General features: G+C 53.2%; 1 protein-coding gene across 1 annotated transcript; it reads right to left on the bottom strand.

The window, feature by feature from the left end:
• Window positions 1-1180: 1180 nt before the first annotated feature.
• NPW (neuropeptide W) lies at window positions 1181-5536 on the bottom strand. The gene is made up of 2 exons (XM_080981751.1): window positions 4721-5536; window positions 1181-1645 (listed from the first exon to the last, which is right to left on the bottom strand). The coding sequence occupies exons 1-2, from the start codon at window positions 5281-5283 to the stop codon at window positions 1630-1632; spliced, it is 579 nt and encodes a 192-aa protein (XP_080837877.1). The 5' UTR covers window positions 5284-5536; the 3' UTR covers window positions 1181-1629.
• Between the last annotated feature and the right edge of the window lie 7991 nt (window positions 5537-13527).

The following is a 13527-nucleotide window of genomic DNA, read 5'->3' as shown; positions in this document are numbered from 1 at the left end:
AGTTTACTGCAATGTGTGCTGCTTGGGGCTGCCCTTGAAGACTGTCTGGATACTTCAGTTAGTACAAAATATAGTAATGATGGAACTCACAGCTGGAAAATACTCTTATTCAGTGCTTTCCCCCTAAAAAAAATGTTTAGGAGTAGTCCCATTTCCCTACTCATATTGAAATACTGCCCCTCAATGAGGCCAGACTTAGATTCACATAATGTTTAGGGATATGCATACCCCTGCGTCCCCCCAGAAAAAAAGCACTGCTCTTATTTTTATAAATCTTTACTACTTGTTACGAGAATCTTTGTCTGAGTTAATACCTTATTATCCCTTTGGAGGTGTGCCATATCTTCATACTTTTGTTCTTCCAGGCTGCAATGCTTTATGGTTTAAATTCTTTATTCTTTGTTTTCTTTCTTTTAGTCATGTTTGTACGTGTCTGTTTGTTCATTAGCAGATCGATTAAAAAAATTTTTTTAAGCAGTAGCTGGATCCATTGACCATAGATGGGTAACACATTTTTTTCTGGATTTCAGGGGGTTGGAGTGGATGACCCTCTGGGTCCCTTACAACTCTACAATTAGATGATTCTATTATTCCCTTCCGACTTTACTCTCATGTATACAGGCATACCTTCCTAATGAGAATAGCCCTCAATGTAGCTGATGAAGCAAACTGTAGTCCAAAAAACCCCTCATGCTCTAAAATAATCCATTGGTCTTTAACATGCCGCAAGACTTTATGCTGTTAAAATTCCACACCCTGTTCAGTATTACACCAGCCATCCACCACGCCCTTCTCCAGAATACTCCATTGCATTTCCTCCCACACATACACCAATTTTTCTTTTCCCAGCTAACATCCCAACTTCTATGGCTACTCAGTCCTTTTTGACTGGTGGTTTTTTGGGGGGGAGGCGCCATATTTGTTTGTTTGTTCCTTTTAGAACACATGCAAAGATTTGTTTCACCTCTGTTAACTACAGAGTTCCCCTTGGCCTGTTGATCCCCCCCCCCTTCTTCTTCCTCAGTGTTCCCATTTGGCTTCCAATCCTGTTGAAATCACTCCCTTGAGTTCGCTACTAAATTGAGAAATCATCTTGCTGTCCTCAAGAATTTGTCTCAGCCTTATAACACAAGAAAGCACAGGGGTTTGTTTCATTAAATCTTGTTTTTAATTAGTACAGCATCCTTGGGTGTGTGGGGAGAGAGAACATGAATACATATTACCATATTGCAGAGAAGCCGTTATAAACAACACAATATATCACTTTTGTTTCCCCACCCCCAAAAAATGTGAGCATGAAGTTGGTTAAAATAATAATAATAACAACAACAGGGCTCTTCCTACCCATGCCCCTACTTGTTGGAAAAAGGCAATCAAAAAGCTTCTGGTCCCGATCCCAGGAACCAGGAAAGTGCAGGCATCCTATAGCTGCTGATGGAGAATCCACACAATTATATGACACTAGGGGTTTCACAGCTTCTTCCCTTGGTTGGGGATGTGTGACTATGCATGGTTCCAAAAGGATGCTCCAAAATTCTTTCATTCTCAGGTACTGGAATCAGTTTCTATGCTCATCCACCAGCCTGCTTCAGACAACTCCTTCAGCAGGGTACCTCATCTCATCAGAGATTAGATCTCAGGTTCGCTAAATTGAGAGAAAAGAGAGTCTTAGTTCTCTGCCACATACACTCAAGCAATTCACATTTTCTAATTTGGCCTCAGTTTTCCACATCAACAAAATGGACAATTTTCTAACACCCCCCCCCCCGAATTAAACTTTATCAGATCCTTGGGGCTGCTGTCCTGTGCTCCCTTTCTCCTTCGTAACTTACCTCATCTCCTGTCTTCATTATGGGGTGTGTGTGTGTGTGTGTGTGGAGAAAGGGTGCATTGCAATGATGTCCGAGAGACAGAGAACTCAATACCTTCCTGGCTGGAACCCTGAGGCTCTTAGGTCAGTTACTTCCACCCTAGTGCCATGGGCCAGCCTTTACTAACTTGGTGCCCTCCAAATATTTTGGATTCTCACCCTGTCCCAGCATCATACAGCTGTGTGGACTGGGGCCAATTGGAGTCGTAGTCTTGAACATCTGAAGGGCACCAGGTTGGCGAAGTCTGCAGTACACTTCCTGTACACATCAGCAGCACATTAGATGGCGTTTATGGGCAGGTTCACACACATCTTCCCATCAATTGATGAGTGCATCATCAAGTGTTGGCTGTCTTGCATGCAGGTAAAATGCAACAGAGCAAATCTCAAAGATAATACATGGCATTGGGGCCCATTGCCACCTCCCTTTGTAACTCGCCCAGAGTTGCATTAGCAAGTAATGAGAAATCCAGTGATGTCCGTGCAGACATGAAGCAGTGTGGCAGGGCAGGGGGACGAAAGAGGAAGGAAGGAAGGAAGGAAGGAAGGAAGGAAGGAAGGAAGGGCAGCTTCTCTTCACCTAGCATGCTGCATAATTGGTACTGTATAGATAGGTATAAAGGGTCTACTCTGCCTGCTGTAGAGTTCAGTGGAACTCCAAAGCTTGCATACTCCTTGATCTGAAAAACCACATTCTTTATCTAACAGTTCTCCTCTTGCTGCATGATATTGACAAGCTGGAGCATGTGCAGAGGAGGGCAACCAAGATGATAAAGAGTCTGGAGATTAATCCTTACGTATATAGGCTAGCAGCCTTAAACTTTTCCATCACTGGTGGCTAGTGCTCCTTTGGGATTTGTGGAGCCCAAGATCGGCTGGAGCCAGAGCTAAGGGCAGGTGTAGCCAACTTATTCATTCATTCATTTTGCTCAATTAAATTTATATCCCACCCTCCTGCCCAAAGGAGCCTAGGGCAGCAAACACTTCTGTGATCAAAACAAATGTTCTGCCCTTTAGCTTTGTGGAGCCAGAAGAAGGGCTCCTGTGGTCATTTCCGTTTTGTAGGAAATGCCTTCCTGCTCGCTACTGGCCTAAGTGAACTGGGGGAGTGAAGAGGTTTTCCCTTGGGATCTGTCTTCCACAAAGACCTCACATAAACCCCAGCCTGGTTTCTCATCTTCGAGGCAGCATACGCAGCCCTGCCCTTTTCTCTTGACTTGCTGCCAGGAAGGGAAGCTAGTCCCCTGGTTGCTGATACCTCTTGTTCCAAAACACAATTGGCTCAAATGATGACTTGGGCAATCCCTGGATTGCGCCCTTGCCATTTTCTCCTACTTCGGAAGCTAGGACCTGAACCAATGGCTTCAAATGACAGGGAGAACTTTCTAACAGTAAGAGCTGTTCGAAAGTGGAACAGACCCCCTTGGAAGGTGGTGGACTCTTCTTCCTTCGAGGTTTTTAAACAGAGGTTGGGTAACCATCAAATACTTTAGCTGCAATTCCTGAATTGCAGGGGGTTGGACTAGATCACCCTTTGAGTCCCTTACAACACATGATTCTGTAATTCTAAGAAGCTGAAAGGAGGGTCTGTGTTGTTTTCCTAGCAGTGTAATTTTGTCCCCTGGAACAGCCATCGCTATCTGTTGCTCATTTGTGTTTATAAACCTTTCCCTATTCAGAAAGCTCTCGGAGCAGCATGCATGATAATTAAAATAAGGCATTCAAAGAAAAGGACAGTGATAAAAAACCTGGCAGATCAGTAGGTGCCCACAACCTAAGGATGGGGACACTGTGACCCTCCAGATGTCATTGAACTCCAACTCCCAGCAGCCCCAGATGCCAGCATAGCCAATGGTCTACGAGATGATGAGGGCTGGAGTCCAGAAGCCAAAGGTTGCCCGTTCCTGCCACAGCCAATATCAACATCCTGAAATTGCCTGGGTGTACAGAAGGGTTTTGAGCAGGTATCAGAAACACCAAACAGTTGAGCAATTGTCTAACAGAGTATTCCAGAGGGAGCCAGCCCACTAAAAGCTCTGCTCTAGGTAGCCACCTGGTTGAATTTGTGAAACATGCTGCACTGTCAGGAGGGTCTAATGTGAAAACTCAAAGGGGAAAGGCCACAGCTCAGTGCCTGAGCACCTGCTTCTCATGCAGAATGTCCTAGGTTCAATCCCCAGCATCATCAGGTAAGAATGGGAAAGACTCCTGCCTGAAACCCTGGAGAGCTGCTGCCAGTCAGTGTAGACAATAATGAGCTAGATGGACCAACAGTCTGACTCAGTTTAAGGTAGCTTCCTTTGCCTTAATGGAAAGAACTGCAGCTCAGTGGTAGAGCACCTGCGTTGCATGCAGAAGGTCCCAGGTTGGGTCTGCAGCATCTCCAGGCAGGGCTAGGTGAGGCTCTTGCCTGGAGAGCTCCCTCCAGACACTGACCTAGATGAATCAGTTGGTTTAAGACAGCCTTCTACATTCCAATGCCCTGTCCCATATAATCAGATTTCTCTCAGTGGGAACGTTCCTTGGATAGCAACCTCAACCTTGGGAAAGGGGTTTGTTACTAAAGGGAAGGGGCCCTTCTGCGTGCCAAGCAGATGCTCCACCACTGAGGCATGACCCTTGTCCATAAATATCAAAACTTTGTCAGGAAACCCCCTAGAAGTGGGCCAAGGGAAAGCTCATCTGTCTTACAAGTACTGCATCCTAGATCATAGCTGTCAACTTTTCCCTTTTCTTGCGAGGAATCCTATTCAGAATAAGGGAATTTCCCTTAAAAAAGGGGGAAAGTTGACAGCTATGACCTAGATGCCCTCTAAGGCTTAAGACTCTGGACTTACTGTGCCCAATTACCTGGCCTCCTTCGATGTGCTGGGCTGTCCTGTCTTCCACATCCGCCTTTCCAGGAGCTTCGGGTGCATGGCAGGGCTTTGCCAGAGAGCCTCCTGGCATCCTGTTGGGCACAGGGCTGCCCAGATCCTCCCTTGGTGCCTGGCGTGGTTCTTCTGCGAGGCCTGAGGCCAGAGCGTTCTCTTGATGGCCCCTGCAGCAGCAGCAGCAGAAGCAGCATCTTTCCAGGCGCCCACCTGGGAGGACAGGTGAGGCTGCAGATCCAGAGTGGTCCAGGGTCCCTCCTCCTCCTCTGCCTGCTGGAGTGTCAGCCACTGAGTGGCCCTGCTGACGGGCAGGGTGGGGGCAGCCTCCAGGCTATCCCGGGAGCCCTCTGCTGCCTGCCGGCGCCACAGGTAAGGGGAGCGCCTGACTCCCATCAGAAGCCCTGAAGCTCGCCCCACGGTGTGGTACCTGGGGCTGGCCACATGCTTGTACCAGGCGCCTGCTGGGGCCACCAGCAGGATCAAGCCCAGGAAGCCCAGGGCTTTCCATAGGGGCCTGCGGGAGACTTGCCATAAAACCATGAGCACAGGTGAAGTTCAGCCCTGGTTCAGGTGGGCTCAGGAGCAGGGTGGCAGCTGCCTTATTTGCTTCGAAGAGAAGATGCTAGTCCTTTGTGAGTCAAAAGTGGAGGAGGTATCTCTCTCTCTCTCTCTCTCTCTCTCTCTCTCTCTCTCTCTCTCTCCTGCTGCTGCTTCTACAACTTGTATATAACTGCAGGCAGGGGGTGGTGGTGGAGGGAGAACCCCCTCCCTCTGGCTCCACCCTTTCCCCAGCTGACATCCATGATCAAGCTGGAGTCTGCATCCTCATCCCACCCTCTCCACCCCCAGGGGAGGTACCACCCTCTCTGCCACAACTCCATAGGCAGACATTCAACTGACACAAGAGTCTCCGTCACTGCAGCTGTGCCAGGAAAGGATGATGGATCAGTTGGATTTCTGCCTGTCGTCAGCCCAAGCTCCTAAACATCATGACTTGGAACTCTCAGCAGCAAGGGACGTCTGGGGGCCCCTTCCCAAGGATTGGGGCTGTTCCTGCGTGCGCACACACACAATGGAATATTTGTAGCATGCTTAGATAGCTGGATACGAACTCAGAAACTCCCAGTGGAGCTTATAGAGCTGTGGGGAGGTAAGGAGGGGATTTATCAGGGGAATAACAAAATGGGGAGAAATTTAAATGCGGCTTCGCTCTCTGCAAAGAGCAGGAGGTTCACGGGATGGGAGGTTGTTGCAACTTTGGAGCAGAAATAGGAATTGGTCCTGGGCACATCATCTCCCTCTCTGTGTGGTGGATGACCCTTGCTCCGAAAAGCGTGGTCAGAATGAAAGGGTTCAGGAACTCTGACCAGACCAAATTTCATAAAATCATACACAGACTTTACTAAAACAAAACTCTACAAGGGTGTTAAAATAGCTCAGAAGGTAAGAAAGCAACAAACGCTAACTTATCCAGCTAATGAACATCAACACTTACACTTAAATCTCAGTAGGCTGAGCAGCAGCAGAAGATGCTGTCAAAAGCCCAAATAGACGCTGACCTCGGCTTAGCTGGCTGCTGAGAACTCCCGCCAATCCAGGTTTTATGGGAACTTAGACCATGGGCGTTCACCTCTTCCACCCAGTTACCTTGTGACACTGGCCTGGAAGCCTTAACGGGAGACAGCTGTATGGAAGCTCATTATTTCTGAGGTGCTAACCCATTCCCATAAACTGATCCTAAAGGGGTGATATCATCACACTCTGTCTCTCTCACAAACACACACCCTGCCCCATGTTGATAAGTCCCCCACAGTGGGGAGGAGGGCGAAGGCACTTGTGGGCCCACCAGCTTCATTAAGGGCAACAAGGGAAGAAATAAGATAAGTGAACATCTGTTAAGAAGACCATCCATGCCCAAGATCTTGGCCCGGTTTGTGTGGGGTATGTGGGGTGTGTGTGTGAGTGTACATGTGTGGGAGAGGGAGAGGGTGCTCAGCACAAGCCTGCCTTTGCTCTTGTCCCAGAGGAATTGGGGAAACGGGGATAAATTGCAGTGATTCAAAGCAAAATGAGCCCTGAGTGAGATCTAAAACGAGCTTCGGAGTTTGTTCCATGGAGCTGTGTAAACACCTCCCTCCACCCGCACTGCCCCTCTCATCTTTCTGCTGAGAAATGATGCTAGCAGAGGCCACAGAGATTTTCCTCTCCCAGCTCCCACATTTCCCTTTGCTCCTCAGTATCAGAATCATAGAACAGTAGAGTTGGAAAGGACCACGAGGGTCATCTAGTCCAAATCTTTGCCTGATAAACAAAGCAAGTGAGGGGCAATATCACACCATTCAAGGACAGTTTCCAGCCAGGAAAAAGCACTGGGGGACGACGACGAGGGGTGTAGCCTGGGAGAGTTCTAAGGGCCAGATGGGGAGGCTATAAGGGCCACATTCAGCCCCACCTGCTGTTCCACCCAATTAATAAATGCTCTGTAATTGTCCTTTTCTCAGAATCAAAAACCCCTAAATGTTAGTGTGATGGCCTGGGATTCCGATTCGGAGGATGAAACAGAGGAATCCCAGCCTGCACAGGAGTCCCCGCCTCCAGGGCCGGCTGAACTGGGGCAAGGCCTAGATGCTGAAGAGCCTGCACCTGTGGCAGTGCATCAGGAGCTGGCCCCAGGTGAAGCCCTTCTGGCCCCAGAGGGGCTTGATGACTCAGTGGCCACAGGTGAGCCTCCTCCAGGGCCCAGTAACCCTTCGGCCTCTCCTGATCTGCAGAGGCTTAGGGCAGAGAGGCGAAGGGAACTGGTTGCCCCCAGGAGGAGTGCTCGCCTTAAGGCCAGAGGAGGCGGGGCTCCTGGGGACCGGGACCGCCCCTGGCCTTAGAAGAGGATAAAAGCCCAGTCAGCCCGGCCCCAGGTTGCGGGAGCAACGTCGTTGTTGGCTTCGGACCTTCCTGTGTTCCTGTTCCCTGCTCGGCTTCCTGTTCCTGACTATCCGGTACTCCTGTTCCCTGCTCGGCCTCCTGTTCCCGACCATCCGGTGTTCCTGTTCCCTGCACAGCCTCCTGTTCCAGCGTTCCTGTTCCCCGCCCGGCTCTCTGCCTCGGACCTTGCCCCTCTTCGTGTGGACTCTGCTACACCCAAGGTACCTTACCCCCGGGACCAGCACAGTTTGCTCCCGCCACACCCGCACTTCCCCTTCGTAGGGGTGCGTTCGGGAAGAGCCGGAGGCCATGGCTGAACAGGCGGCTGCACTGGTGGCTTTGGCCCAGGAGAACCAGGCCTTGACTCACACCGTGCAGCAGCTCAGCGACGCGGTTGTGGCACTTCAGCAACGCTTGGAAGCCCTACCGGCTCCTGGGGCCGACGCCCCGGCTCCGGGCAAGTACCCAGTGGCTTTGCCTGAGAAATTTGATGGAGCCCCGGCCAGCTTTCCCATGTTCCTGGCCCAGGCCAAGCTGTATATTCAGGGGCGAGCCCGGAACTTTCCTGACGACCGCACCAAGGTGCACTTTTTGATTAGTTTGTTAAAGGACCAGGCGGCCAAGTGGGCGTTGCCGCTACTCAGGCAAGACTCCCCCTTGCTGGCAGACTATACGGGGTTTTGCAATCGTTTGGAGGCCGCGTTCGGCAACCCCCAGAAAGAGAGTCAAGCCAACCGGGCGATTCGGCGTTTGAAACAGGGCAAGTCCACGGTGGCCACATATACCACGGAGTTTCGGCTGTTGGCACAGGACTTGACCTGGAATGACTCGGCACTGCGGGACCAGTATCTCGAAGGGCTTTCGGACGAGGTACTGGACCAGTTGGCCACAATGGAACGCCCCACCACGCTGGACACTCTCATTCAACGGAGTCTACAAATAGACGACCGGTTGGAGGATCGTCGTCAGGCCCGGGGTCGCCGACACTTCCAGTTCACGGCACCAGCTTTTTCCGGCAGCCCCACGGTCACAACTGATTTAACGGAGGAGCCTATGCAGCTCGGGGCAGTGCGGCCACGCCTTTCCCCCGCAGAGAAGGCGCGGCGTCGGGAGAGAAATCTCTGTCTTTACTGTGGCGGAAGTGGACACTTCGCTCTGTCCTGCCCTGAGAAACGCCAGCCGCAGGGAAACCGCCAACCCCAGTAGCTGATGGCCCTAGCTACCGGGGGTCCCAAACCGTACAGAATGGGCCCGCACCAATGGACTTGCAACATCTTATGGTTTCGGTACGTTTATACCCTCCAGGTGGGCCCTGGATCCTCACCCATGCTTTGGTAGATTCAGGGGCAACCCGCTCCTATATGGACGCTGCTTTTGCCGCCCATCATCAGGTGCCACTTCGGAACAAGCCAGTACCGGTCCAGGTGGAAGCGATTGACGGACGACTTCTGCGTTCAGGTGCCGTTACTCAGGAGACCCAGCCCCTGGTCCTGTGTCTCCAGCAGCACCGGGAGTTGCGAACTTTGGACATTGCCTCTATGCCCCGCTTCCCCCTGGTGCTCGGGATGGACTGGCTGGAAGCCCACAACGTTCAGATTGACTGGGTCAAACGGACCGTGCACTTCCCAGACCCATGTTCCCATGCTCAATCCGGAACGCTGGCGGCCGCACCCTCAGAGGAGGCAGCACCCACGCTCCCAGCCGTGTACCAGGACTACCAGGACGTGTTCGAGGAACGGGGGGCAGACCAGCTGCCGCCGCATCGGCCTTTTGACTGCGGCATAGACCTCCAACTCGGAGCGCCTTTACCAGTGAGTCGCTTATATTCCCTAACAGAGCCAGAGCGCGAGGCTTTGCAGGACTTCTTGCGCAAGAACCTGGAGCGTGGGTTCATTAGGCCTTCCACCTCGCCTACCGCGGCACCAGTGCTTTTCGTTAAGAAGAAATGTGGGGAACTCCGCCCTTGCCATGATTACCGAGCCCTGAACAAAATTACCGTCCCAGACCGGTACCCCTTGCCCCTTATCTCGGAGCTGCTGGAGCGGGTGCAAGGGGCACAGGTGTTCACCAAGCTGGACCTCCGGGGGGCCTACAACTTGATTCGGATCCGAGCCGGGGATGAGTGGAAGACAGCGTTTGGGACCCGGTACGGGCAGTTCGAATATTTGGTTATGCCTTTCGGTTTGTGCAACGCGCCTGCTGTGTTTCAACGCTACATCAACCACGTGTTTCAGGACTTGTTAGACAAGTACGTGGTGGTGTATTTGGATGACATACTGATTTACTCCCGTGACCCGGCTTGCCATGAGGGACAGGTCCGGACCGTGCTGCAGCGCTTGCGTGAGCACCGTTTGTACGCAAAGCTCAGCAAGTGCGAGTTCCATCAGCGGACTGTGGACTTCCTTGGTCACCGGCTCTCTCCAGATGGGGTGCAAATGGACCCGGGGAAGGTGACAGCGGTTCAAGAATGGGCGGCACCCCGGAACCGCAAGGACCTACAACGTTTCCTGGGGTTCGCCAATTACTACCGGACCTTCATCGCTGATTATGCTCATCGCACCACCCCGTTGACCCGGCTACTGCGCCCAAAGACGCCGTTTTCCTGGGACAAGGAGGCAGAGGAGGCGTTTCAGGGGTTGAAGGCCTGTTTCCAGAGGGCACCAATCTTACAACATCCTGACCCCTCTCGACCCTTTGTGGTGGAGACCGACGCTTCCAGTACAGCTCTCGGTGCCGTCTTGTCTCAACAGATTGGTCCTGAAGCGCCACTCTCACCCTGTGCCTTCTATTCTCGCCAGCTCCTACCAGCGGAGCGTAACTATACTGTGTGGGAGCGGGAACTACTGGCCATCAAGGTAGCCTTTGAGGTCTGGCGCCACCATCTTGAGGGGGCACGACATCCGGTGGAGGTGAGAACCGACCACCGGAACCTGGAGTACCTCCAGACCACCCGCAAGCTGAACCAAAGACAGATCCAGTGGGCGTTGTTCTTTTCCCGGTTCCAGTTCCGGATCCGCTACATCCCTAGCTCTCAGAATCAGAAGGCGGATGCCCTGTCCCGGAAACCTGAAGACAACGCAGACACGGTACAGCAAGCAGAACCCACCACGATCCTACCTCCGGCTGCATTCCTGGCCACCCAGGAGGCGCAGCCACTGCAGGTTCGGGTGCGGGAACAGCAGCGGGTCGACGCTTGGGCCCAGGAACGACTCCGGGAGCTGGCTGAAGGGTCCAGCCCACAGTATCCGGGGCTGGTCCTGCATCAGGGCCTTCTGCTGCACCACGGTCGTCTGTACATCCCGCCAGGGCCACTGCGGCTGGAGGTTCTCCGGATGGCCCATGATGCCCCAGCAGCGGGGCACTTTGGACGGTATCGGACCACCCATCTGGTCAGTCGTGAGTTTTGGTGGCCCCGCCTGAAGGCTGACGTGGCTCGCTACGTTGCTGGTTGTGATGTCTGCCGGCGCGCCAAGGGACCTACCGGGCGACCCCCCGGCCTACTTCAGCCATTGCCAGTTCCACCGCGCCCTTGGCACACAGTTTCGTTGGACTTTGTAGTGGACTTACCCTCGTCTCGTGGCTGTACCTGCCTTCTGGTTTTCTCCGACCATTTCACCAAGATGGTGCACTGCGCTCCCTGTCCATCTGTACCCACAGCCAAGGAAACTGCTCAGCTGTACCTTCAGCATGTCTTCCGCCTGCATGGACTACCTGAGCGCGTGGTGTCCGACCGGGGCGTTCAGTTCACATCCCGGTTCTGGCGAGCATTACACCAGACCCTCGGGACAGAGGTCTGCCTCTCGTCAGCCTACCACCCACAGACCGATGGCCAGACGGAACGGGCGAACGCGGTGCTGGAGCAGTACCTCCGGTGTTACTGCAGCTACCAGCAGGATGACTGGGTCGACCACCTGGCATTGGCGGAGTTCGCCTATAACAACGCGGTGAATGCGTCCACCCAGCAGACCCCATTCCAGGCCAGTTATGGTTATCATCCACGGCTGTTTCCAGAGGTGCTGCCGGCATCCGCGGTCCCGGCGGTGACGGAGTGGCTTCAAGAGCTCCAGTCCCAGCAACAGCTTTTGGTGGAGCAACTGCACCAGGCCAAGGAAGCGTACAAAGCCCAGGCCGACCGCCACCGCCAGGTGGGGCCGGAACTTCGCGTCGGTGACCTGGTTTGGCTCTCCACTCGCCACCTCCACCCCTCTCGACCTTCGCGGAAGTTGGACGCCCGCTTCACCGGCCCGTTCCCTATCGTAGACCAAATCTCTCCTGTGGCATTCCGTCTCCGGTTACCCGCAACCCTGAAGGTTCACCCGGTCTTCCACAGGTCCCTTTTGAGTCCGGTGGCCCCACCCGACGAGTTCCACCCGAACCGTCCCCGACCGCAGCCAGTGTTGGTTCGGGGAGAGCCTGAGTACGAGGTGGAACGCATCCTGGACTCCCGATACCGCAGGGGAAAGCTGCAGTATCTCATTGACTGGAAGGGGTACGGACCGGAGGACCGTTCCTGGGAACCAGCGGCCAATGTCCACGCACCTGCCTGCCTCCGAGAGTTCCATGCGACGTACCCCGGCAAGCCGGGTCCGGACCCTCGGTTGAGGGGGGGGCCTGGGAGGGGGGATGGTGTGATGGCCTGGGATTCCGATTCGGAGGATGAAACAGAGGAATCCCAGCCTGCACAGGAGTCCCCGCCTCCAGGGCCGGCTGAACTGGGGCAAGGCCTAGATGCTGAAGAGCCTGCACCTGTGGCAGTGCATCAGGAGCTGGCCCCAGGTGAAGCCCTTCTGGCCCCAGAGGGGCTTGATGACTCAGTGGCCACAGGTGAGCCTCCTCCAGGGCCCAGTAACCCTTCGGCCTCTCCTGATCTGCAGAGGCTTAGGGCAGAGAGGCGAAGGGAACTGGTTGCCCCCAGGAGGAGTGCTCGCCTTAAGGCCAGAGGAGGCGGGGCTCCTGGGGACCGGGACCGCCCCTGGCCTTAGAAGAGGATAAAAGCCCAGTCAGCCCGGCCCCAGGTTGCGGGAGCAACGTCGTTGTTGGCTTCGGACCTTCCTGTGTTCCTGTTCCCTGCTCGGCTTCCTGTTCCTGACTATCCGGTACTCCTGTTCCCTGCTCGGCCTCCTGTTCCCGACCATCCGGTGTTCCTGTTCCCTGCACAGCCTCCTGTTCCAGCGTTCCTGTTCCCCGCCCGGCTCTCTGCCTCGGACCTTGCCCCTCTTCATGTGGACTCTGCTACACCCAAGGTACCTTACCCCCGGGACCAGCACAGTTAGCCTATCTATGTAGTGAGGATGCTCTGACCCTCTCAGCCATTCAGGTCATAAGAAAGCTGGATCAGGCCAATGGCCCATCTAGTCTAGCATCCTGTTCTCACAGTGGCCAAACAGATGCCCCATTGCCAACCATGGAGGCAAAGCATAGCCTACCATGACTGGTAGGCACTGATAGCTTCCTGCTTCCTTCATGAATTTGTCCGAGCCTCTTTTAAAGCCATCATGAGGCATCTAATCATAGCCTGCATTTTTATCAAGGCTTATAGTTTGATTAGGGTCTGTATTTTAAAATGAGCTTAAAGATTTTCAAATGTTTTATGCCAGGCAGAAGACTAGCTGCCTAAGTACTTTGGCAAGATGTTTATCCTCCTGGACAAGGGGGCCCCCTGATTTATAGCAGAAAACAATTCTCAAAGTCGTAAAAGGAAATTACAGGCTGAGAGCAAGGTTACACCACCCTACATAATTAAGAGTTGGTAAATAGTAAAACCATTAAACTTGAGCCATATCTTTCTAAGGTTAAAGGCCAAGAGCAAATGGAAAAGAAAACAACTGGCTGGAGAAGGAGAGTGTAAACAGAAGAAGAGGCTTT

Source organism: Podarcis pityusensis, assembly GCF_964106645.2.
Source record: "Podarcis pityusensis genome assembly, chromosome: 14".
NCBI classification, from domain to species: domain Eukaryota; kingdom Metazoa; phylum Chordata; class Lepidosauria; order Squamata; family Lacertidae; genus Podarcis; species Podarcis pityusensis.
Note: the sequence above shows the minus strand (reverse complement) of the source record. Positions and strands in the feature narration are given on the sequence as shown.